At 35.8% G+C, this 23545-nt stretch overlaps 3 protein-coding genes, 1 long non-coding RNA gene and 1 other non-coding gene across 8 annotated transcripts; 3 read left to right on the top strand and 2 right to left on the bottom strand.

The window, feature by feature from the left end:
* The first annotated feature begins 677 nt into the window (after nucleotides 1–677).
* On the top strand, nucleotides 678–2354 carry LOC108215929 (UDP-glycosyltransferase 91A1). Its single transcript, XM_017388563.2, has one exon. It carries the CDS (start codon nucleotides 759–761, stop codon nucleotides 2157–2159), a length of 1401 nt encoding a protein of 466 aa, XP_017244052.1. The 5' UTR covers nucleotides 678–758; the 3' UTR covers nucleotides 2160–2354.
* Nucleotides 2355–6904: 4550 nt separating this feature from the next.
* On the top strand, nucleotides 6905–12246 carry LOC108215657 (receptor-like cytosolic serine/threonine-protein kinase RBK1). Of its 4 annotated transcripts, none has more exons than XM_064091115.1 (10): nucleotides 6905–7315; nucleotides 7414–7493; nucleotides 8898–8951; nucleotides 9160–9759; nucleotides 10368–10625; nucleotides 10719–10876; nucleotides 10997–11076; nucleotides 11164–11299; nucleotides 11440–11589; nucleotides 11728–12246. In XM_064091115.1, exons 3-10 carry the CDS (start codon nucleotides 8936–8938, stop codon nucleotides 11887–11889), a joined length of 1560 nt encoding a protein of 519 aa, XP_063947185.1. In that variant the 5' UTR covers nucleotides 6905–7315; nucleotides 7414–7493; nucleotides 8898–8935; the 3' UTR covers nucleotides 11890–12246. The 4 variants fall into 4 exon arrangements, with proteins under 4 accessions (XP_063947185.1, XP_063947182.1, XP_063947183.1 ...); XM_064091112.1 differs by having other exon boundaries at nucleotides 8891–8951; XM_064091113.1 differs by having other exon boundaries at nucleotides 6905–7493.
* Nucleotides 12247–13458: 1212 nt separating this feature from the next.
* TRNAA-CGC (transfer RNA alanine (anticodon CGC)) lies at nucleotides 13459–13531 on the bottom strand. The gene has a single exon. It is a non-coding gene; the product is annotated as a tRNA-Ala (tRNA).
* Nucleotides 13532–14550: 1019 nt separating this feature from the next.
* On the top strand, nucleotides 14551–17158 carry LOC135152086 (uncharacterized). The gene is made up of 3 exons (XR_010291257.1): nucleotides 14551–14876; nucleotides 16158–16219; nucleotides 16879–17158. It is a non-coding gene; the product is annotated as an uncharacterized LOC135152086 (long non-coding RNA).
* A 292-nt stretch (nucleotides 17159–17450) lies between these two features.
* LOC108219568 (nucleobase-ascorbate transporter 11) lies at nucleotides 17451–23053 on the bottom strand. The gene is made up of 10 exons (XM_017393072.2): nucleotides 22173–23053; nucleotides 21581–21678; nucleotides 21314–21484; nucleotides 20600–20700; nucleotides 20375–20510; nucleotides 20073–20123; nucleotides 19455–19742; nucleotides 19137–19371; nucleotides 18561–18841; nucleotides 17451–17939 (listed from the first exon to the last, which is right to left on the bottom strand). Exons 1-10 carry the CDS (start codon nucleotides 22855–22857, stop codon nucleotides 17727–17729), a joined length of 2259 nt encoding a protein of 752 aa, XP_017248561.1. The 5' UTR covers nucleotides 22858–23053; the 3' UTR covers nucleotides 17451–17726.
* Nucleotides 23054–23545: the final 492 nt, after the last annotated feature.

The following is a 23545-nucleotide window of genomic DNA, read 5'->3' as shown; positions in this document are numbered from 1 at the left end:
GTCTGGTTCGGGTCGTGTCTAATATTGCCACCCGGTGGATCATCTAAGAAACTGTAATGCTTTACACTATTACTGCAGATTCATTTTCCCTAAGAACACACAAGATTAGAGTCATGACCATGAATCAAGCGAAGTAGTATTATCCTTGAAACAGCCTTGTCAAGATTCAAACTTTTGTAGGCTGAACCTGATCATATCACTAAATTCATAATTCATTCATAAATCATTAACTTATCGAGTTCGAGCAGATCCAACTGTGTCACCCTACCGCTTAACTTTATGTACCATTATATATAGTAAAGATGATAAGAATGGCACAATTGCAAAACATTCGAGCCCACAAAGGAAAAGTAACAAATTCGCTAACTAAAGAAAAAAGTGAGCAATCAAGTGCTACAGGCTTAGCAAGCATATTGACGTCAATGAACTGGTAGTTTATTCTCTTTTAGTGAAGTATAAATTTGTGATCAAATTTTATCCATTTTTTAACTTTCATAGTTATAATTCAAAATTGTAATAGCGTGGTGTCATATATTGTTTTAATATATGTCAAAGGTGATTAAAGGTCGGTTTTTTTTACGGAAAAAAATAGTTTTTCTTAGAAAAATGGCTCTTCACCATTTTTTGGAACATAAAAATAATGTCTAGTCATCGATTTGTAAATCCGAAATTCTGAGCATTAAAATACAAAACCGGGTCCGGTACTTGTTGTTTGTCCAAAGCTTGCAATAAGCATTTTTAGATCCCTGCATTTAGGCATGGCTTCCGGGGAAAAATTGCACATAGTAATGTTTCCTTGGTTGGCTTTCGGTCACTTACTTCCCTACCTGAAGCTAGCCAAGCTCATTGCTGAAAAGGGTCACAAAATCTCTTTCATTTCCACTCCAAGAAACATCCATCGCCTCCCGAAACTTCCCCATGATATAGCTCCTCTCATAAATCTTGTCAAGATTCCACTGCCTTGCACTCCAAACCTCCCAGAAAATGCAGAGGCAACCTGTGACGTTCCATTCAACAAAGTCAAGCATTTAAAAATCGCGTATGATCAGCTTCAGGACCCTGTTACTTGTTTCCTAGAATCCAATTCAGTAGACTGGATACTGTGTGATTTCGCATCTTACTGGCTTGGCCCTGTAGCTTCAAGGCTTGGTGTTCCATGCGCGTTTTACAGCATCTTCCCTGCTTCCATCTTGGGATTTTTTGGCCCTCCATCTCAGATGATCACTGGGGATGATTATCGCGTGATTCCAGAAGATTTCACTGTAAAGCCTAAGTGGGTTCCGTTCCAGACAAGTGTTGCAATGTCGCTGTACCAGATTCTTGTCCTAGAGCCTAATTTTGAAGCTGATGAGACGGAAAATGTGTCTGATCTTTTTCGTATTGGGAATACTATTCAGAATTGTGATATAGTAGTGATCAGAAGCAGCACCGAGTTTGAGCCAGAGTGGTTAAAATTAGTTGAGGAGATTTATAAAAAACCGGTGATCCCAGCTGGGTTGTTACCTGCTATTGATGATGATCATGAGGATGAATACTGGGATGAGATAAAGGATTGGCTCAACAAACAAGCACGTGGATCAGTAATATATGTAGCATTTGGAGCAGAGACGAAGCTGAATCAAGTTCAGGTGACTGAGTTAGCCCTTGGTTTAGAGTTGTCCGGGTTGCCTTTCTTGTGGGCACTAAGAAAACAAAGAGGCTTGACTGATCCGGAGCGAATTGAGTTGCCAGAAGGGTTTGAGGAACGAACGAGAGGGCGTGGGATGGTTTACCCCACTTGGGTGCCTCAGGTCAAGATATTGAGTCATGATTCAGTGGGTGGGTTGTTGTTTCATTCTGGTTGGAGCTCAGTGGTAGAGGCGGTGCAGTTTGGAAAAGCGCTTGTATTGTTGCCGTTTCTGGGTGATCAAGGTCTTATTGCTAAGCAAGTAGAGGAGAAGAAGTTGGGCTTATTGATTCCAAGGAACGAAACAGACGGTAGGTTTACAAGGGACTCAGTTGCAGAGACAATCAAGTTGGTATTGGTGGATGCAGAAGGGAAAATATACCGAGACAAAGTGAAAGAAATGAAAGGTATAATAGGCGACATGGATAGGCAAAATTATTATGTAGAGAACCTAATTGGTTATCTACAGAACCATAAATCCATGGGAAAATAAGAGGCATTTGTGTAAAAGTTCTTTGATTACAAATAAATATCTCTGATCCAGAACATGCTTCTGAGCGAGATACGCTTGTATATTTGGTGAGGTTTTGCTTAATCTGGCCTTTTGTAATTCTGTATAATTTGTTTGTACTCCATAGCATTCACATTGCAAATGGACATTCTATTGTATTTTGTATGAATTCTGTAACCTGAGTGTCGCGAGCAGTACAGCTTGATCAACTTGCTGAAGATCAGAAAGTTCATGTATAATTCTGGTGCTGATAAATAGCGCACATACTGAAATTTATTCATCACACTTTGCTCACACCCTTCAGGTACAATTAACTCGGCACCCTTTACGTGCAACTAGTATCTCGTGTCATGACCCCTCTTAAGAGGAAAATGATGAGTAATTCTATGTACTGTGATTATATTATGGTCCAGACTAATTAATCTTGTAGTATATATAGAAGGCTTAGGCAGGCATGTTGATATATTTATGGCACTTCCATTTTGTTGTCATTGCATTGTTCCTAGTCGAAATATAATCTTGAAACAAAGGTCTCATGAAACTAAACCCACAGGCTACAGCAACACCAGATACCAAGTTCAACTCTTGTTTGTTTAGTTACAGCCTGAGCCTGAGGTATTGATTATCAAAACTTCTGTTGTTTCAATGTCCTGTTTGTTAACAACTTTATACCAGTAGACAGTAGTGGGAGTAGGTTGCTATCTTACGCTCCTCCTCATAATTCAACATGTTTGTGAAATAATATTTAATTAACTTTACCTGTTCCGCAGACCAATTTTTTTCCCTTATTTTAAATGATATAAAGAATAAATCAGAATAAATTACATAATGATGGCCTTATTTTCCACTAAATGTTAAAAAGTGGTTAAATTCTCAAAATTGCAAATCAATGTCCATATTTTAGTTTTATTTTTCAAAAAAAGTGGTTCATGCCTATAAGCTATAAGCTATAATAAATGGGCTCATTACACTTATTCCTATAAGCTATAATATTTTAGTTGTCCCACTAATTTGAGAATTTGAAAATTGAGCTATTTTTCTGAAATTTGATATAAAATACGGTTATATTCTAATATAAATCAATATACTTATATAAAGGAGAAGCGTGGGGCGTGTAGGTGGCGCCTCTCAGATCGCTCTGTTCTATTTTTCTAATTTTCTGGAATTTTCGGACAGATCGCTCTGTTCTATTTTTCTAATTTTCTGGAATTTTCGGATGAAAAATATCAAAAATTAGAACTACCTTTTTTAGTTTTGGGTATATTAGAAGCAAGTTTCAGAATCTGATTTTGTTTTAGATTATTTATGGAATATAATAGCTTGAAAGTTTTAATCTGATTTTGTTTCAGATTATTTAATTATGGGAAAGACATATTATTTATGGAATATAGTAGTTTGAAAATTTTAATCTGATTTTGTTCAGATTATTTAATTATGGGAAAGAGTAGCAAACAAGTCTCTTTGCACCTATATATACCCGTATAAGCACCTATATATACCCGTATAAAACGTAAGATTTTAGATCATCTAAATACAACCTCCTCTCACAATATCACAAGTTCTCTTACTCGAATTTTAAAAGAGAAGCGATAGACGTGCAGGTGGCGCCTCTCACATCGCTCCGTTCAATTTTTCGAATTTTAAAAGAGAAGCGATAGGCGTGCAGGTGGCTACGTGCAGGTGGCGCCTCTCACATCGCTCCGTTCAATTTTTCGAATTTTAAAAGAGAAGCGATAGGCGTGCAGGTGGCGCCTCTCACATCGCTTCGTTCTATTTTTTTTAATTTTCTGAAATTTATGGATGAAAAATATCAAAAATTAGAACTCTCTTTCTCTTGCTCGATTTCTAACTCGGAGGTACCGTTCTTCTGCAACGATAAGTGAAGGCTGTTCATACAATATTAAAAAAACAAAAGTTGTTGCAAGCAAAGGTAGTTATAGATCATTATATTGGAATCGACAAATCCAAACACGGAAAAAGAATATAGTCTTGACATGATATTGATGGTTGATATCAACAAAATAAACTATTAGTGATGTATGTTTGTTGGTTATTCTTTTATAATATTTGTTTTGTTCATTGGACATGTTTGTTGTTGTTAATTTTTATATGATTTACTTTGTATACAGGAAAAAATTATTCATGCATTATCTGTTTACTCTGTTCAAATAATTTTTAAGAGGGTAGTTATAGACGGCTATTTCAAAGATTTAAGTTAGATGTTTTTGTGCACAATCAATCCAAAAAAATTGGAGGAAGGTAACAATGTAAGAACGTGATTACTTTAAAAAAAAAAAAGATTCGTCATGCTTTAAATTGTTAATTAATTGTATAAACTTATTTTCATTTTTTCACCTTGAATTATAGTCCAATTTTGCAATTTTATATATTAGTATTGGTATTACAACTAGATTTTTATAATATAAATTTATTTCATCCTATAAATATTAACTTTGAAACATTAATATACTTTTTATAGACAACCACACAATTATTTTATTCTACAAATATTAATATTAAATCATTAATATAATTTTTATAGACCGCCGCAACACGCGGTTTCTCGACTAGGTGCGAATAAGCTATAATAAATGGGCTCATTACTCTTGTTCCGGACAGAAATCAAGTTTTGCTGAGAATGTCTTGCTATTAATCAAATAAAAAATATTGAATTTATTTGAAATCAATTTTTTGTTATAAATGGTGATGAATTAAAAAAAAAAAAAAAAAAAAAAGAATGCGACGATGTTTTTCGATCCTAACTGGTTTTCGAGAGTGAGTAAGTACTGTTATGTGCTTAGAATATGAATGATTGAAAATACATATATATATATATAGAGTACTACTCCAATACAAACCTCCTTATTCTAAAAACTAAAAACCCAGCTAAAATATCACTAAATTCTAAGGAGAATATCACTAAATTCTCTCACAACCCCACTTCTTCTCCAACCCAGCCTGCCTCCACCTTCACTTCCAGCAACTTCACCAGCCCATTCATGTCCGCCGCCCCGCCGCCCCTCCATGTTCGCCTTCACCGTATCTACACCCAACGAATCCAACCCACCTCCACATTCTCTTTCTTCATCTCCTCCTCCACCACCTCCACCTACGGCACCTCCATTAACTCCTGCCATGTCCACCACCTTCATCTCCGCAGCCACCTCCACCATCTCCACCACCGCCACCACCACCAGAATCAAGTACAAGAACAGATCTGGAGATTTTCCCCAATTTCTGGAAGTTTTCACCAAGTTTTGCAACACAAATCACTAAATTCTAAAGAGAATATCACTAATTTCTGAAGCGCATATCACTAATTTGTACAGCAGAAATCATCATTTTTTGTAAATAGATCAACGGGTTTATCGAAACTTTAACAACATTATAATCCATGATAGAGTCTAATCGTTCACGAGATTGAGAGAGGGATCGTTGAAAACAGATCAATGGAGGGAAAGGACGGAGGTGGTGATGACGAAGAGAAACTCAGTTGGTGATGGGTCTGATGGCAGAGAGAAAGAAGATAATGAGGATGAGGAGAGGGAGGGATAAAGTTTGTGCTAAAGAGATGATGGCGTGGGTGAAATTTGATCGGGGCACATCTGGGTGGGTGGGTTTTATTAATTGCTGTTTTATTTTAGTTGAGTGCATTTAGTAATTATAGGAGTTCAAATAGTGGTTTTTAGTTTTTATTTTAAGAGTGGTTTGTATTTGATCATGAGCCTATATATATATATAGAGTCCTACTCCAATAGAAACCAAATTAGCCTAAAAACTAAAAACCAATTTCTGGACAGTTTTTTATCACTATTTTTAACCACGGAAATCACTAATTTGTACATAACATATCACTAATTTATATATAGCATATCTCGCGAATATAAATATATATATACACATATATGCAGCGTATATGACCATCATCTTCACCCAAATCGTAATAATGGACCTCTTACCCCCATTACCAAACTTTTCTATGACTTGCCACCATTGTCTATCATCACCAATAGTCACATACACTTTCCATCATAACTTACAAAACTAACGACTACTTACCATCATCATACAACTTCTCTTGCGGCTTTCTACCACCAAGAACCTTCCTACGGATGAAATTAATCATCTATAATCGATTATACATAATTTAGATAAGTAGATTTTCTCAATTTTGATAATAAAAATCGCTGTTTACATACTGTATAAAAATAGTGATTAGTGCAGTATAAATTAGTGATACCCGTAGTTATAAATAGTGGTAGGGAAACTGGTTTCTAGTTTTTATTTTAAAAGTGGTTTCTATTTGATCATTAGCCTATATATATATATATATAGGGTAGCACTCCATAGCATACCCTCTTATATGGAGTTACGTAGCACACCATTATAAATATATACATAATATATATTCAATTATATTTTTTATGAAATATAATTGCAAACTTTGATTATTAAACCGAAAACGAAGTTATACAATTTTTTTATTCCAAAGATCATCTAAAATTATGCAATATCTCAACATGATTCTATAACAGAATAATAATCATCCAGAATTATTCTGTTGTAGAATCAGTTTCGAAAATATATTTTTTTTAATCAAATTTTAAGTATAATGGCGCGCTGTGTAACTCCATATAAGGAGTCCCTCACTTGAATGTTGGCCTATATATATATATTCAAATTGTTTTCATCTCCTCTGATCATGACCGAGAAGAATGAGAATGAGGAGGTGGTTCGAGTTATTTTTCCGCAAGACCCCGCCTGTATTATCAATTTATCATCACCGACTCACCGTAGTCAAGGCAATTTCAAAGCGTAGATTCTGCACGAATGGGCTTCAGCCCAATGACCAGCTTGGGCGTGTGAGACGGGCCTCTAACAGAATCTGACAGACGTGATTTTCATCAAAAAAAAATCTAAAAATCGGCGATATTTCATGTATTACTTGTGGCACCTTTCAAGGGGAAAATGTGTGAGAGCATATATGTTTTACGTGCAAATCTATGTCTTAAAATCAGAAGTCTTACTCCTACTGAAATACAATACTAGTAAATGTATATCCTGAGAGCATACCTTACTGTGTTAGATCTAGCAGTATCAGCTTCTAAGTTTTTGGAGGCCGAAATCAATTGGTTACGGTACAAAACTGGCATGCGTTGTTGATCAGATAAGAAGTTTATGAATTTTGTTTTTTCAGTTTTGTGGCGTCTTGGTAAATTGGCCATGTTGGTTTCAGGTATTCTCGATGACAGTAATCCCAAAAGTTAATAATCTGGTAGTGTCCTCAATCATCCAACGACCTGGAAAAGTGCTGCGGTATGATTTCTCTACTTATTAGTGATATATGTTGTTCTTATTTATCGTGCTTTTTCCCCCTGCTTCATTGGTCACAAATTTGCTATAACTGGGAACGGGAGCGATTAAAACTGTTACCAATTATTCTCTATTAACTGGAATTTAAAGTTGTGTTATGTTGAACTGAAAGGATTTATAAAGGAAAGGAATGAGATTTGAACTATACAACGAGTATATGTTTAAAGGTATCATTCCTTTCCCCATTCTATTCCTAACAACTTAATTAAAGCTCAAATCCCCCGTTATGTGAAGGAATGCTCTATTCTCCCTTATACCCATTTTCTTCTCAAATCCTATTATCAGAATTTTTGCTCATTTTTTGTTTTAAACTTCCCTCTTACCTCCATTGTTTTCCTTTATTCCCACTCATTCCATTCTCTGCAACCAAACACAACATAAGCTTCCATTAAGTAGTGCAGGGTGGTTTCAAAAAAAAAAAAAAAAAAAAAAGTAGTGCAGGGAAAGTGAGTGATTATATAACTAATAATGATTTAACCTCTAAACTAAATTTTTAGCTTATATATAGTATTGCTTTTGTTAAGTTCTTTCTATAAGTAGCGTTGCTTTCAGAATCTGGGAAGGTGCATTGCTAAATCGGATGTAACAGTTATCATTCTAAAATTGTCTTTTCAAACAGAAACTTGTAACAGATCTGCTTCATTCTTGCTAGATCATGGTGAAATTTAAGGTACTTCAAAGTAGATTGACAAATGATTACTAATATACGGGATCAAATTATGGTTTTAGGCTAATATTGCCATTTTAATGATCTTACGTGTTGTATAACTGAGGAATTTCTGTAAATCTCGAACATCAACATGTTTGTATAGATTTTAATTGCACCTTGCAACTTTTATACTCTTCTATATCTGTTTAATGTATGTGCTTTCGAGTGAGATAACTCTTGTATATTTGGTTTTGTTTTGCTCATTCTGGCCTTTTGTATTTCTGTATAATTTGTGTCAACTCTGTAGCTTTCCCATTGCAAGTGGACAGTTCTGTTGCTATAAAACATTTTTTTCCTTGATAGGTGCCATGTGTCCTAGGAATATCGCAAATTTTTTGCATGCAAAATGTAATAAAATCAAAAGTCTAACTCCTATGTTATGTTTATGCTTTGAGTGCATATAAATAGCACAAATTCTGATTACCACAAAAGATGAAGCATCATATTAGCTCTGAATTATTTAAAAGAATAACTACCACCAATATATATCTGATTTCCAACTTCACCTTCCTCCTTTGCTTCCCTTTTCATTTTGTCCCCTCTCTCATAGTTTCATGACTAGGGGCTGGGGAGAGAAAGAACTGGGCCCATTTTTCAACCCTTGACATTTTATTTTAATTTCACTTTTTAGCAAACAGATCAAAATTTTCTTGAATCAGACTTACAGAAGGCAACAATGGACCCTGAGGAAGGTAATAAAAGTAGTCATTTTTTTTAATATTTGACAATGCATTACATTTTCTAGGACCAAAGTATGAGAATGAGGTTCCAAGAAGACACGAGTTTTGTCCATAAGGACAGGGAAAGGAACTTACGACCAGAATATAAATAAATCCTCCATATCGTAGAAATTTGTTATTTTTTACATCTTAATATGACTTGTGTGTTTAAACATTACAGTGCAGAACCAGGAAAATCCAGAAACATTGGTAGAAAATGATGAAAAACAAGGAGAAATGATGATAAATGAGGACAGCGATGAAAAACAAGGAGAAATGATGACAAATGAGGACAGCGATGAAAAACAAGGAGAAATGATGATAAATGAGGACAACAATGAAAAACAAGGAGAAATGATGATAAATGAGGACAGCCATGTTGAAGATCCATCTCCAGGGGTACTAGAGACTCCTAATTCAGGTCCAGAATGTGATAACACTTTAGTCGACAAATTGCCAGATAATGATGAAACATTTGAGACTGCATTATCATCACCGTTGCAATCACCCTCTAGTGGTAATGTTAACAATAATATTCCCATCAATATTCATGGTGTGGTGCAGTTAAAGAGCATGTTTGATAACATAAAGAAGAAATCTGTGAAAAGATTAACTTCAACTTCAATTGCAAACTATTATGAACAATCGAGGAAGAGTATTAGATGGAAGCTTGGTAGAAGCCAAGCATCAGAGGATTCCTTGGAATGGATGATACCAAAGCCATCTTGGAGGAATTTTACTCTGCAAGAGCTTGAGGCTGCCACTAAGAAATTTAGCCCTGGTACGTCTTGAAAAGTTTCTAATCATCTGCTCTGTCGTTTACATAATCTGATTACTCTTTATATACTATTTAGATAATCCTTTGTGCACCAAAAGTTAATTGTTTACAATTATAAATTGTCATAGCTTTATGCTAATTTATTTTTCGCACTATAAATTATTGTACCTAGTGCACAAGCAACGTATCTGGAGAAGAGCCATGTACCTTTATTTCTGTAACGAGGTTGTTTCTGGGATTGATTAATTAAGTTTTTGTGATGTGCAGATAATAATGCTAATTGACATGCCTTATTAGTTTCATCAGACTATTGGTTGGTATGAAATATTAACCACCACATTTACAAAGTATAAGATAACTTGTGGAATGTATTGTAAATTGCCTGAACTAATAAGGCCAAAATTTTGACCAAGAGAGAAAAGTTACTGAGTCAACTGACCTTTCAACAGTAAACCTTGGGTGGTTTCCAATCAATTATTGAAGATTATAATCTTTTTCCCTAGAATTAGTAAATTCTTATTATGCTTATATGCTTGTCTAATGCAGCCTTCTTCTCTGACAAATCTGATTAACATCAACTGATCTTTTTTTCCCTGATTTATGTGGCACAGCTAAGTTGCTCGGGAAAGGTGGTCATGCAGAAGTGTATAAAGGTCTCTTACCAGATGGTCAAATTGTCGCGGTGAAGAGGATAACGAAGAAGGAGAAAAAAGACGAGGACAGGGCTAAAGAGTTTCTTAGCGAGCTTGGGATAATTGCTCATATTAACCATCCAAATGCTGCTAAGCTAATTGGATTTGGGACTGAAAATGGTTTATACCTTGTTCTCCAATATGCTCCTAATGGCAGCCTTGGTTCTTTACTACATGGTTTGTGTGTTTAATCTCCTAATATTAATGTGAAATGCCTAAGCAATTCAAGGTATATGGCTTTAAGTAGTGAAAGTACAATTGGTAATCCAGGAAATTCAAAGAAGACCTTGGATTGGAATAGAAGGTTTAAGGTGGCACTTGGAATAGCTGATGGTTTGAAGTATCTCCATAGTGATTGTCAGAGGCGGATAATACATAGGGACATCACCGCCTCAAATATACTGTTATCAGAAGATTATGAACCTGAGGTTGCTCTTTGTTTCGGCTTTATGATTAACTGTTACACGAGGAACTTATTTTGATGGATTGTATTCTTGTTCTTACGGTAACCCCACATATTTTCTTCTAAAAATCATTATGATGTGTAGATATCGGATTTTGGGCTAGCGAAATGGCTGCCAGAGAATTGGCTTCATCACGTTGTATCACCTATTGAGGGGACTTTTGGGTATTAGAATATGCTTATTTGGGTTTATTTTCTTGAAATCTACTTGGATAAATGTGAAGCATATGTTTATTTCTTGTTCTGCTTCAGATATATGGCCCCTGAATATTTCATGCATGGAATCGTTCATGAAAAGACTGATGTGTTTGCATTTGGAGTTATATTACTAGAGCTCATAACAGGGCGTCGTGCAGTTGACTCTAGACGACAAAGCCTTGTGAAGTGGGTATGCTTTAATAATTACTTATTTCCTTTAATGCTCTCTTTTCACGAGTATAACTTAAGTCCCAGTACCAAGAACAGATTTGAGCTAATTAAGGTATTTATACACAAGTAGCAGAAGTAAATTCCTATCTTGTTCTTTAGGCAATGCCATTTCTGGAGAATAACAATGTACAAGGACTAGTAGATCCTCGATTAGGTGATGACTATGACATTATTGAAATGGAACGGGCAGTTTCAGCAGCTTCCTTGTGCGTTCAACAGTCAACTGATACGCGTCCAAACATGAGCACGGTACTTTTCTTGTTACAATATTCTTGAAATCAATCGGCTCTGGTACTCTATATATTTGGAAGCAGTTTACTTCTTACCATCTTTTTCTGATAAAATATTTGCTTTATGATAATTAATTTGAGTATCATGGTTGTGTAGGTTTGTCATTTATTGAGAGGTGAAAGTAATGAAGTAGATATGGAACACCAAAATTCCAGCAGAGGAAAATCAGTTATGGTAGATGCTCTGAGCACAGAAGACTATAATTCAACAGCTTACCTCAAGGATCTTGATCGCCATAAAGAACTTATGATGGAGTAATTATATAAGCCTCCAATATGTAAATTCCTTGTTTTTTCTTCAGAATGCTACAGAGGTGTCAACTTGAAAGTTGAGGTCCCCCGTTCGACTAACATCTGAACAGGTGGGCTCTGGATGGACCGACATTGGTTCTGCCTCCCTCTTTTCTGGTTTCCTATATAAGATTGATCCTTTCATTTGATAGGGGAGAAAGTATAGGGGAGGCACATGTGCACAGGTAGAAAAAAATGTGGCTGTGACGGATATTGCAATTATAAGAATCTAGTTTACATGTGTATTTTGATTTTCTAGTATACTTGTATAATGAAGATAATCCATAGTGATCTAGTTTTGCAGCAACTTATTATTTCAGTGCCATGTAGCAAGCTTTTATACTGCTGTGTTAAGGAGTCTTAAACTTCAAGACGTCTTTCTGATAGCAGAAAATTAGGGCCTTTAAATTTGTTTGTTATGTTTCTAGTTGCATAGTTGGTAAAGTTGGACATCCTATAAGATCTGTTTGCACTTATTATCTTGAGAAAATAGCAGCTGCAAGGTGGAGCATATAACTCTAAAATCATCAGAGGCAACTTTAAGATACATTTAATGGATCAGCTTAAATTTCAGATTGAATTTTATGAGTTCAATGACTTTAGCTGGTTTTTAGAGTGATCAGGATCAGTTAAGCTACCTTGGTGGTATAGTACATTCTAGTTTCTAGGAGATACTTAAATATAGAATATTATAGATTAATGGTAAATTATAAATACGAATTATAGAATATTTCTTAAAATCTGATGACAGAGTAGTTCAGAAATAACAAAAGATACAACAGAACCCGCGATTATTAACATGTTTGTAACTACAGGCCTTCATCCATACTCAACACAAACTGCATGCACTGTGCATGTTTCAGAAATAACAGAAGATGCAACGATTATTAAGTTGTTTGTGATTACAGACTTTCATCCACACTCAACACAATTATGCACAATTATGCAAGGTCCACTCCGTTTTTCATGAACTAATGGTTTCGTAGATAAGCAATTAAGTTATCAACGTAATACGTCTATCCATGTCACTGAAAATCCCTTTCCATTCCTTCACTTTGTGTCTGTATATCTTTCCTTGTTTGTCAACCATTACCAGCTTCACTGACACCGTGTCAGTGAATTACAATTCAGCGGCTCATATTCAGTGCCACTCCGGCTCATATTCAGTGCTACTCCTTATTGCCACCATATTACAATTTTTAGCGGTGTTCCCAGCAGAATACAGATCGCTTACATTTTTCTGATGCATCATCATCATCAGCCTGAAAATCAGGAGCTTGGACAAGAATCTGATACAGCGACATTGCAACACTTGTCTCAAACGGGACCCATTTGGGCCTTACAGTGAAGTCTTCTGGAATCACGCGATAATCGTCCCCAGTGATCATCTGAGAAGGAGGGTCCAAAAATTCCAAAAAGAAGCAGGGAATATGCTGTTCCAGCTACCATCATGGCGGAGTTTCGGGAGGCGTTCTGGGAGGGAACAAAAGAGATTTGGTGACCCTTTTGAGCAATGAGCTTGGCTAAATTAAAAAAATGGAGGTGCGGGGAATCGAACCCCGTGCCTCTCGCATGCGAAGCGAGCGCTCTACCATATGAGCTACACCCCCAGATGTTGAGGAAGTTGAAAGCATATATTCTAATTACATTTATTTTCTCGAATTTGGAATATAAGCACCATTTGTCGAGTAAATCCTCTTGTTCCTCAGAATCACATGTTGAGCCCCGAATTCAGTGACTATATAGGCAGATGTTATTGGTGAGATCAAAGTTGTTAGAAGGCAAAGAGATGTTATTCATGGCAGAATGAAATCCCAAGAAAAGAAGATGCTAAATATATATCTTCGAGGCCAGGCCACCAAAGGAATGCACCAACTGACCCCTGGTTGCTGCATGGATGAGACGGCAGGAGGGTGGCAACTGCTATCTGGATTGACCAATACAACAAGGTGTTTTTCATTTAGCAACATTATATATAATTTGTTTGTTAGGCAAGAAAGAAGAATTTGTTGCGGGGACAGTAATGTAAGAGCTGATCAAGTGAGGAAATTGCAGACGATCTTTCGGGCAGATGAAGGAGAAGGAGAATACTACGGAGGCATAAAGGATAAGTGTAGCATATATGACCATATATATAACGATCGGTAATCCATTAATTCAATATTGTTAATATGAAATTAAATGTCACGATATGTGTGATTATCTGTTACGTGCTTTAGCTGCTTTTATGTGCATGTATTTTTGCTTTCGATACTAATTTATTATTTTCAATAATAATAATAATAATAATAATAGATTTTTAAAATGGTTCTCTTTAAATATTTCGAAAATTCTTGTAATTACGTGAAAATGATAATAAATATTTTTAAGAGTTTTTAAAATATTAAAAATATCATTTTCATAAAAGCATTATTTGTAACTATTTTATGTACGCAGTTAACTTCTAAATTGCGTATAAAATTCAAACCCGATCTATAAATCTCGAAAGTTTTATTTCATTAGTTTTATAATATTCGGAGATTTATAAAATTAGTTTAGTGATTTTTCGAGAAAGTTTTATTGCGAGATATTTCGAGAGTCGGTCTAATTTCGGGTATTATATCGAGGCTAGTCAGTGTGTTGAGATACGTGGAATACCTATGCAGAGCCACGTATCCCTGCTCTACCCACCGCCTTATTCTTTATTTCTTCCCCTGTTTTTCTTTTCTTTTCTTCACTCCATCTGCACCTGTCTCTCTCAATCTCTCGGCCTCACCTCTCTCCTTAATCCCTAACTTCTCTTTCCCTCTTTCATTTTTTTTCTTCTTCTTTTCTTCAACCATCCAAGTCACGTCTCTACTCTTTTTCCTTCCCCATCGAGATATACTCCCAAGTACTGGTCATTGATTTTCCCGGCCAATCCACATCGCCGCCTGTTTCTTCTTTTTCCGGCGACATCCCAGGCCTCCACTAGTTGTAAGTCAGGGGGTATAAGCTTAATTTCTCTTATTCAATTCAGTCTATATAAATATGTATATATATGTGCGGTGTTGTGCTTATATGGATTGAATTGATTCTTGATTTATTAAGTAGCTAATTTCATTTTAGTTTAAATGAGTATATACATGTGAGTTGTGATTAAGAATTGATTGAGTAGTATTTGCATAATTCAAGTTATATGTTTACATGTATGTGTATAGGTGTCAATTGAAGACGGGTTGAATGAATTGTTGGGATTTGATGTTAGTATGGATTGGTAATTGTAATGTCTAATGATCGATAGTTTGTTGTCAAAATACTTTCTGTAATACCTCTGTTTTGCGTCAATAATTAACTGCCCTAGGAGTGATATTGGGTAATGAAATTTTGTGGAAAGATACTTCTTGGAACCTAGTTTCTACTCGCGAAAGAATTAGATTGATTTAATAAACGAGCTAAAAGATATGTATGTTTTAGTGCGAGGTGTGCAGAAAATTCTGGGCAGGTTTATGTCTCCTGTTCCGGGCCCTGTTATGCGACCTTATACTGTTGCTTTGCTTCTTAAATTTTTACTGGAGTTAGATGTTGGGGTCTGTAATGTGTCATTAAAATTTTATACAAACAGACCGATTTTTCTATTTATTAAAAATCCTAGCGTCGGACTGGTTTTATAGGACAAACTGCTGGTGCCTGAGTGGAAGGCCTGTTTTACTGCTTTACACTTGGAATTTCTTTCTGAAAATTTTACGGTAGGTTGGAACAATGCTTAGGAGTGTCTCATAAAAATTTTGTATTAAAACAATAAATTTTCGATTTATTAAAAAAAATCATAGAGTGAGGGCTGTTTGAACTATTTGTTTTAATTTTCTTCCTTTGTTAGTACATAGTATGAGGTTATACTTGGTTAGTTACATATAATTGATTGTTTAATTGATTGGCTCGCTTGACCTTGTGTATCTTATTAAATGTATTTTGTATATTACTGCAAGTCAAGGCAGCTTTCTATATTACTAATTCATGTGTTAGCAATAGTATTGGCTGGTTGTTGGTATTGAAAACAGGTGGATAAGCCTATAAATAGAGGAGATGCTGCCAAATTTTTATTAGAGATTATATGTTTTTCATTGGCTATAAAAAGGGTTTTTGTGCCATTATGTGCTATGTGTTTATTTGATTTCTATGTTGTATAAACGAAGGGTAGCAATTAGATATCGGTGAGAATATGTGAGAATATGATGATAAGTTCAGGAAGCTAAGACCTAGTCTTCTGCTCTGTAGGCTCCAATCAGAAGTCTTAGCTGCCTAGAGCCTTCGTATCACTAGTTACATTTTTTTTCAAGGCAAGTGTTCCTATCCCTTTTCTTCTAGAAACTATAGATTCCTTGACTTCACTTTTAAACCATAATTAATTCTTATCATGATATTATTCTTGTGAAGCATGTTACTTGAATACCTTCAGTTGAATTGCTAATATCTTTGACCCAAAAGTTAAACTAAAATGTTTATAAAAGTTTTACAAATTACTGAAAGTAGTAACTATTTGGACTTGCTACAAAGTAAATTTATTTATCAAGAAAAGCCACTTGAATTCTTGAATTTCCCAAATCATGTTAAAGCTGTAGTTTTTTTTTAACTTAATACATTGGGTTGTTTTGCGTAAGAGGCTAGACACCGGCCCAGCGTGAAAGGTGGCTCCTTTAGCCCGGATTCCGGATTTCGTAATATTTGTCGACCTAGCTGAATAAGCTTGGTTTATGGACTATAGCATGATTGATCATCTGTTATAGCCAGGTGTCATATTCTTTAAGCCCAATTAAACTGAAATAGTTTTGAAATGGAATTCATATGTTCAACAGATGATGTATGTTACATTTATCTCTACAGCTTTAAGGTTTTACTTTATGATAAAACTGCTTAACCATTGATTACTCATTATTATGTTTATCTTGCTGATCATTCTTTGGCTCACACTTGCTATTCTACCACTAACCCCTTTCAGATGCCAAGAACTAGAGCAACTGAGTGAGAATCCTTTCAGCTGCCTTATTAGAGTCTCAGACCGGAGTTAGCCTAGCTGTCAGGAATTTCATATTTTGGGTTGTAATATTATATCACTTTTATGGTTGTAACTGTAACCTCGTCTAGAGATGATCATGTGACGTTGTTATAAGTTGTAATAGTTGTTAGAACCTATCTCAGACTTAAACCTGGCAAGATCCTTGTTCAGGGGTGTAGTTGAATATTATCAGAATTATCTACTAAGTTGTTAGTTTAGTTCATTATTTATTTTATTTCTTTTGTTGGCGACACCAAATCTTCACCCCGGATTTGGGCTGTCACAATATATCATGTACATTGTGCATATCACTACTCGCTAACAAAATTGGCCAAGACGAACAATGCTGCAATAGTGCAACTAAAATCTGAAAAATATGACATGCTATAGCCCAGCTCTATCATTGCAAGACCTGATGGAGGAGCCATACCTGCCATATGATCTTTAGTCCTCCATCACAACAAAAACACGCAAATAAGGAAAAAGAATCAGGTAGCTCTTTTACCCCGACACAATAAAATATAAAGACGTAGATAGGCAGGTGCTAGTATGTTTCTTTTCATAAATACTAAAAGAGCTTTTGACACTGCAAGAGTTATGTAGTTTTTCTCACTTCCAAAATCAAAAACACAGTCGCTGACTATGAGTTACTCTAAATGAACTAGGTGTATAATTTGTATAGTTTGAGGATGTCACTTTCATGTTTCAACCTATAGTTCGGCTACAATCTTTAGATGCCAGCCTTTAAGTCCAGCAACTTCTACAAACAATCTCTCTGTCTGTGCAAAAAATCATGCCCCCAAACATTTTGCCCAATGAAAACACCGGGCAACCTTATTAGGCAGGGAATAATCTGAAAGATCCGTGGTGGCTTCTTCAGCATTGGACCAAATATATACACCTCGTTTTTGCTGGCTACCTGGGACAGTGTTGTCGAGTACAAATGCCACCAAGAATGTCACCACCATGTTCATTGATAGAAGTGCATTTGTAGCAAAGTTGAGCTGGTAGCCAATTCCACACAAAAATCAGATCATAATAATAAAGGATCCAAGATGGTGCAAGAAAATGTATAACTCAATACATTGATCTAAATAATGAGCTTGCTTTTAGAAGTCACAAAGTTTTGCACAGTATAAGTTTCTAAAAAATTTCAGATATTATGATATGAGACTCACATCACAATTTTTTTGGGACATTAATCTTCGACACTAAGTCTTATGCTATGCCAATCTTTAACATTTACCCACGACTTGGAATGATATGTTTTTGTTTCTTACTAGTTACCATATGGAAGGACTCAAAAGCCCAGACACTCTACGGGGTACTGGGTATGTTTGGTTTTTACTTCGAGGATATATTGGATATGTTTGGTTTCGCATTTGGATCATGAATGATACGGAAAGTATCAGCGTCACATCCAGATATCAGATAAGGAACATAGACTCTATTGAAAATAGGCCTTGGTCCTTGGTATTTAACTAATTTATGTAGTCAACCTTTTGTACTCGCTATACATGTAATGTGACTGTTTTTTGGCTTAGCCAAAGGGTCACTCAAGAAACTCATCTATGAAGGAATGAAACCAATAATATATCACATGAGAAGAGATAATAATGGCATACTTGTTTATTAGCGGTGTGAAACGGACCATCTGATGCTGCAGAATAAGGTAGAAAATAACTAGGCAGGATTAAGATGGACTCCGGCCGATATTGTTGAATATATGCTGGGATGGAGAAACCAAGAAACAAGGATACACCAACTATTGTGGTGCTTCTAAAGCTTGATGTTTGAGTATACTGCAATGTCGATAGACCTAATGCTACAGTCAGAGCCCAGATGAAGCACAGTGTTGCTGCTGCCAATGATAGTGGTATGGAAGCAAGAACTGCGCCCACTTTCCCTATCAAGAATCAAACATAGATCATAAATTATTCGTTGACCTTTCAGCCTGTGAAGAGTAGTCCTTAGTACATAAGCACTCTCAACTCCATATGTTTTCTTTTGATAAGAAGGGCCAAGAGTCCAAGACTCACATTCAAAAAAAATTTGGTTTAGATTGAAGTTCCCCAACAAGGTTCTGGTTTTCAACCAATACCAATATCTAGGATTCTAGATAGGTAGGTGTACATAAAATTACACAAAATTGAGTATTTTTATTGATATGGAGTTAAATCTTCAAGTCAAAAAATACATACCTATGAATGAGAAAAGGATCAAAAATGCTGCCCCAAGTTCCATAGCCCTGCGATTTGCTACTCTAGTTATGTTAATAGTGTGGACGTTCTCCGTCAAAGTTGTTGACCCGGTCCCTGTTCCCCAGAATCCAGCCAGTACACTACAGAAACCTTCCAAGCCAATTCCTCTGCTGACAATACCAGGGGTAGGAGGCCTTAAACTAATTCGAACGGATGCAGAGTGGTACGTTCCAACCTGGTCAGGTACAATAACAGCAGACTAGGCATGAGCTTTGTTTTCTTTAAACAAGACTTGCAATGTTATAGCTAGAAACTAACCGAGTCCACTGTTGCAATCAGTGATACAATTATCATGATGATTGAAGTCCTCAAATGGAATATTGGAGTACCCCACTGCAAAGGGTATGGAACCCTGACCCAAGCGGCAGTGTGCCATGCATCGGACACGTCCGTCCTGCAGTGCTTCATGGTTTGTGCATGCTTTCTGCAAGCGTCAATTAAGATATTGGAGCTTGGTATGTTAGAAACACAACCTTTGTAACTGTATGCTCCTCCAGCTGTCAGAAAGAATGCATATGTCCATGTAATAACAACACTCAAAGGAACCTGCAGTAAATATATTATGCCAAAAGAAGTACTCAAAAAAACAACCTAAAATATAAACTCAAGATGTTTGGAATCTAGGGGAAGGTGTTGGCAAAATTAACGTCTACCAAGAATTGTTCTGCATTAAAACACTACAAGTTCTTCTCTCTTTTTTTCTGATCACTGCTATAGAGTTGAATTTTTTATCTATCATTTTTCTGGTAGAATAGGTTGGGAAAAAATGGAAAGCTTGCATTTTTTATTTTTATTTTTTTTAACTGAAAATGGCATCTGTTATTTTCTAAAACGAATCAAAAAGCATAACACTAAAAGTATGATAAAAGTACATACCGCATATATCCAAAATATTCGATGTCCAGACACAGATACTCCTCGAAGGTACTAGTAAAAAGGGAAAAGAAAAACAATTAAGCTGGGCATGAAGAACTTTTACAATATATAATCAATCCTTCATATATTTATTGATCTAAGTTTTAGAAATTGTTTTTTTTCAAGTCTAATTTTCTGCCATCTAGTTGAAAAACATATTATACGTTCAAAAATAGCTTTTCAAACCGATAGTGATTAGATCTACCATTATCTAATTCCGAAGAACCAAATTGTCGTGTTAATTAATTTGCAAAGTTGCTTACCAAGGTGAAAAGGAGCACCAATAAAATCTGGGGAATGCTTATCTCCACACAGCTACCAGCTTGGGGAAACCCATAGCTAAAAAAGGCCAAGCCCACTGCAGCAACAGTAGGTGCAACAACGAGAGGGTTTATAAACCTGAAGCAAGATGTCATAGAAATAAGCTCAGTATGTATCATTACGGTTTCATCCCAAGATAAAAAGGTTGGACTAAGATTAGAGAGCACCTTAACAAAAGGGTCATCAGACCACTAAAGCCTAAGATGCTCTGGAAAGTCGACCCAACAATGATGGCCCCTTGCAGTTCCCTCATAGTATACCTAAATTTCTGCACATGATAAAAATATTAAATAAGTCTAGTCTCCAAAATGACAATTCGCATTCATTGGGAAGATATGATTACATGTGTTGCACATTTCAGCTATCAAAAGAGACTTTTGACCTAACTACAGCAGTTATCACGTCAAACTCTTTAAAACCATTGATCCTCTTTTATCTAAGATCTTACTTTGTGAGGGTAATCTGATTCCTTTTGTTGTAGTTGTTTATTACTTTCGGTGGTCGGGAGAGGACAGAATTTCTGCTTTCTCGGGTCACAGTACATTGGCACTGCAAATAAGATCTATATCTACTGCCTAAATCCAGGGACAGTGTTTATATTAAGAAAAGAAAGATAAATAGATACATAAAGGGCATGGAGTTTCTATGGATACATATTAAATACATTTAATTTTCATTTTACTTCTTAATCGAGCAATTCTTATACATGTATATTTAAGAGCTGGGCATCATCTATCTGTCCCGTGTGATATTAAGTACCTAAAAAGCTCTTTAAGTTTGAGACATTTGTTAGCGCCTATCCCATATATGTCATGTTCTGCCAATTACAGAGACAGAGTCATTGTACATTAAACAAGCAATTGAAGTTGTGAATCACTTACATGTTCAGTCAGATTTCGGAACTCCTGGGAATTCATAATAACCAAAGCTGGAGCTAAATACACAAATGAGCTCCCTTGAACTAATGGAAGCCGAGTTCCGAAGTAAGACTGCAGTATTGTGGTCACTCCTGACACAAATAGCATTGTGGAAATGACATATGATGTATCCTTCTGTCATTATAACCAGGAACGATGTCAGTAGACTGTATTGAAACCTCTCATTCAAATGACACCAGAATGTAGTATTGTTAGTTATGAGATACTCACATCAGTTCCACCCATGGTAGGTACGATGATCAGCGGTATGAAAATCAGAGAACCAGCAAGCGATATATAGTGCTGCAAACCGTAACATATAAGTGGTACTGCAAATCAGGGGAAACAATTAAAGGGTTGTCAGATCATCTACTGATTCACTATCGAAAAAATTGAGATAAAATTATATAATTCAATCACGTCTATGTTTTAGGAAAACCAGAGCAGAGGACGTTAGAGCAAGTCCAATTGTGTCCTAGTACATGCCTTATCGCGAGGACCTTATACATGAGGCTGTTACTTTCGAGATAACCATATTCACTCGCCAATAGTACATAATGATGTGATTATCAGCTTAATATTTTAGATTAACATAGACATTGAGCATTAAATGTTAATCTCACAAAGATAACTTCCAAAGTCATTACTGGTGTTCAAAGATTAGCTGCCTTGTAATTTTAAGATGATAGCAAGAGCTCCTTAACCTAATTTCGTACTTAAAATACTTCACTACATATACCAACATTAACAATAACAACTGAACCATCAAACATATAATTCCCCACAAACCACATTAGCATCAAAAGAGTAAATTTAAACTCACCAAAACCCGGATTATCTCTCATCCCACACTTCAATGAAAATGACTTCTGCCATCCTTCATCACCAGATTCCTCTCCACTCTGATGAACGTCAACTCCTGCATCTCTCTCAACATCTTCATCATCTTTCTTGAACTCACTCAGGGGCACATTACTTGCCACATCTCTGCGGCTGTCATCACCTCTACCTCCATTTCTATTTCTACTCAAACCAGCTACCCTCACCTCATCAATATCACTAAAAATCGACTCAACTTCATTTCTACTCCTCAGATTATCACCTCTCACAACTCCATTCAACCTTTCATTCCCTTCTCTCTCGTTCTTCCTCAATCCTTCCCTAACTTGCTCAATTTCAGACCCTCTGTCTCTAGTTCTTCCCAGAATCGGATCAATCTCAAACTTGGGTGAACTTGACCCATTTTTATCCAACCCCTTCTCTAAATCAAACCCTTCACTCTCATTTCTTTCACTCTGACTATGACCCTTCTCGCTCAAACTAGTCCCAGTTTCACCAGAAAAAGTTGATCGAAAACCAGTCCTCTTAGCCCAAGAAATCAACTCTCTAGGGTTATGATCTCTTCTTGGTAAAAAAGGCTCCACCTTTGGTAACATTGAGCTCAATTTTTTTAGACCCTTTTTTGTATGAACCTTTTCTGAAATTTCTGAACTCGACCCTTTTTCCATTGCAGGTTTAATTGAAAAGGGTAGCCGACAAATTTCAAGAAATGAAAAAAATCAAGAAGGTCAATATCAAGAACTAGAAGATATAGGGGAGTACTGCAGTAGTAGTAGAAAAATGAAAGATGATATTTACGTGTCAATGCGAGCAAGTTCAAAGTAAAACAGTGATGTGTTAAGTGATAAATGTGACTGGTGTAGTGATGTAAAGTCGAAGCACTCGTCTTTGCTAAAAGTGGCTTTTCTGCCCAGACTTGCCATCAGTTGAAGTTTCCCTGTGTATATTTACCCCAATGCCCTTACTAAGCCGTTGGAGATTTCAAGAACAAGTTAAAAAATTAAAAATTTGGGCCTTCTCCTAAAAAAAAGGTAAAAAAAGTTGGGCCTTCTCAGGGCAAACCCAGCAGTGATCCAAAGATCCAAATTTGGGGCAGATTACCCCAAATTCTGCTCCAGCAGTGATCCAAAAAGTGATCCAAATTTGGATCAGTGAATAGTACTGATCCAAATTTGGATCACCACTGTTCACTGATCCAAATTTGGATCACCTACTTTATTATAAAATAATGATTTTGTTATTTCTATATGTTTTGTTTATCGGACTTAAAATTAATTTGTGATTATTAATATTTAATTAATAATTGTTTAAAATTAATAATAAATATAATTAATGTTTTAGTAAAAACTTAGAATA

Source organism: Daucus carota, chromosome 4 (assembly GCF_001625215.2).
Source record: "Daucus carota subsp. sativus chromosome 4, DH1 v3.0, whole genome shotgun sequence".
NCBI classification, from domain to species: Eukaryota; Viridiplantae; Streptophyta; class Magnoliopsida; order Apiales; family Apiaceae; genus Daucus; species Daucus carota.
Note: the sequence above shows the minus strand (reverse complement) of the source record. Positions and strands in the feature narration are given on the sequence as shown.

What these genes read in the sequence shown, in the direction of transcription:
- LOC108215929 (XM_017388563.2), top strand. Translation starts at nt 759, where the DNA reads ATGGCTTCCGGGGAAAAATTGCACATAGTAATGTTTCCTTGGTTGGCT.
- LOC108215657 (XM_064091115.1), top strand. An exon ending in CACTAAGAAATTTAGCCCTG is followed by an intron (nt 9,760 to 10,367) that starts GTACGTCTTGAA and finishes TATGTGGCACAG; the next exon opens with CTAAGTTGCTCGGGAAAGGT. An exon ending in CAGAAGATTATGAACCTGAG is followed by an intron (nt 10,877 to 10,996) that starts GTTGCTCTTTGT and finishes TATGATGTGTAG; the next exon opens with ATATCGGATTTTGGGCTAGC.
- LOC108219568 (XM_017393072.2), bottom strand. Translation starts at nt 22,857, where the DNA reads ATGGAAAAAGGGTCGAGTTCAGAAATTTCAGAAAAGGTTCATACAAAA. An exon ending in TGGTGCTCCTTTTCACCTTG is followed by an intron (nt 20,124 to 20,374) that starts GTAAGCAACTTT and finishes CCTTTTTACTAG; the next exon opens with TACCTTCGAGGAGTATCTGT. An exon ending in GATCCTTTTCTCATTCATAG is followed by an intron (nt 18,842 to 19,136) that starts GTATGTATTTTT and finishes GATTCTTGATAG; the next exon opens with GGAAAGTGGGCGCAGTTCTT.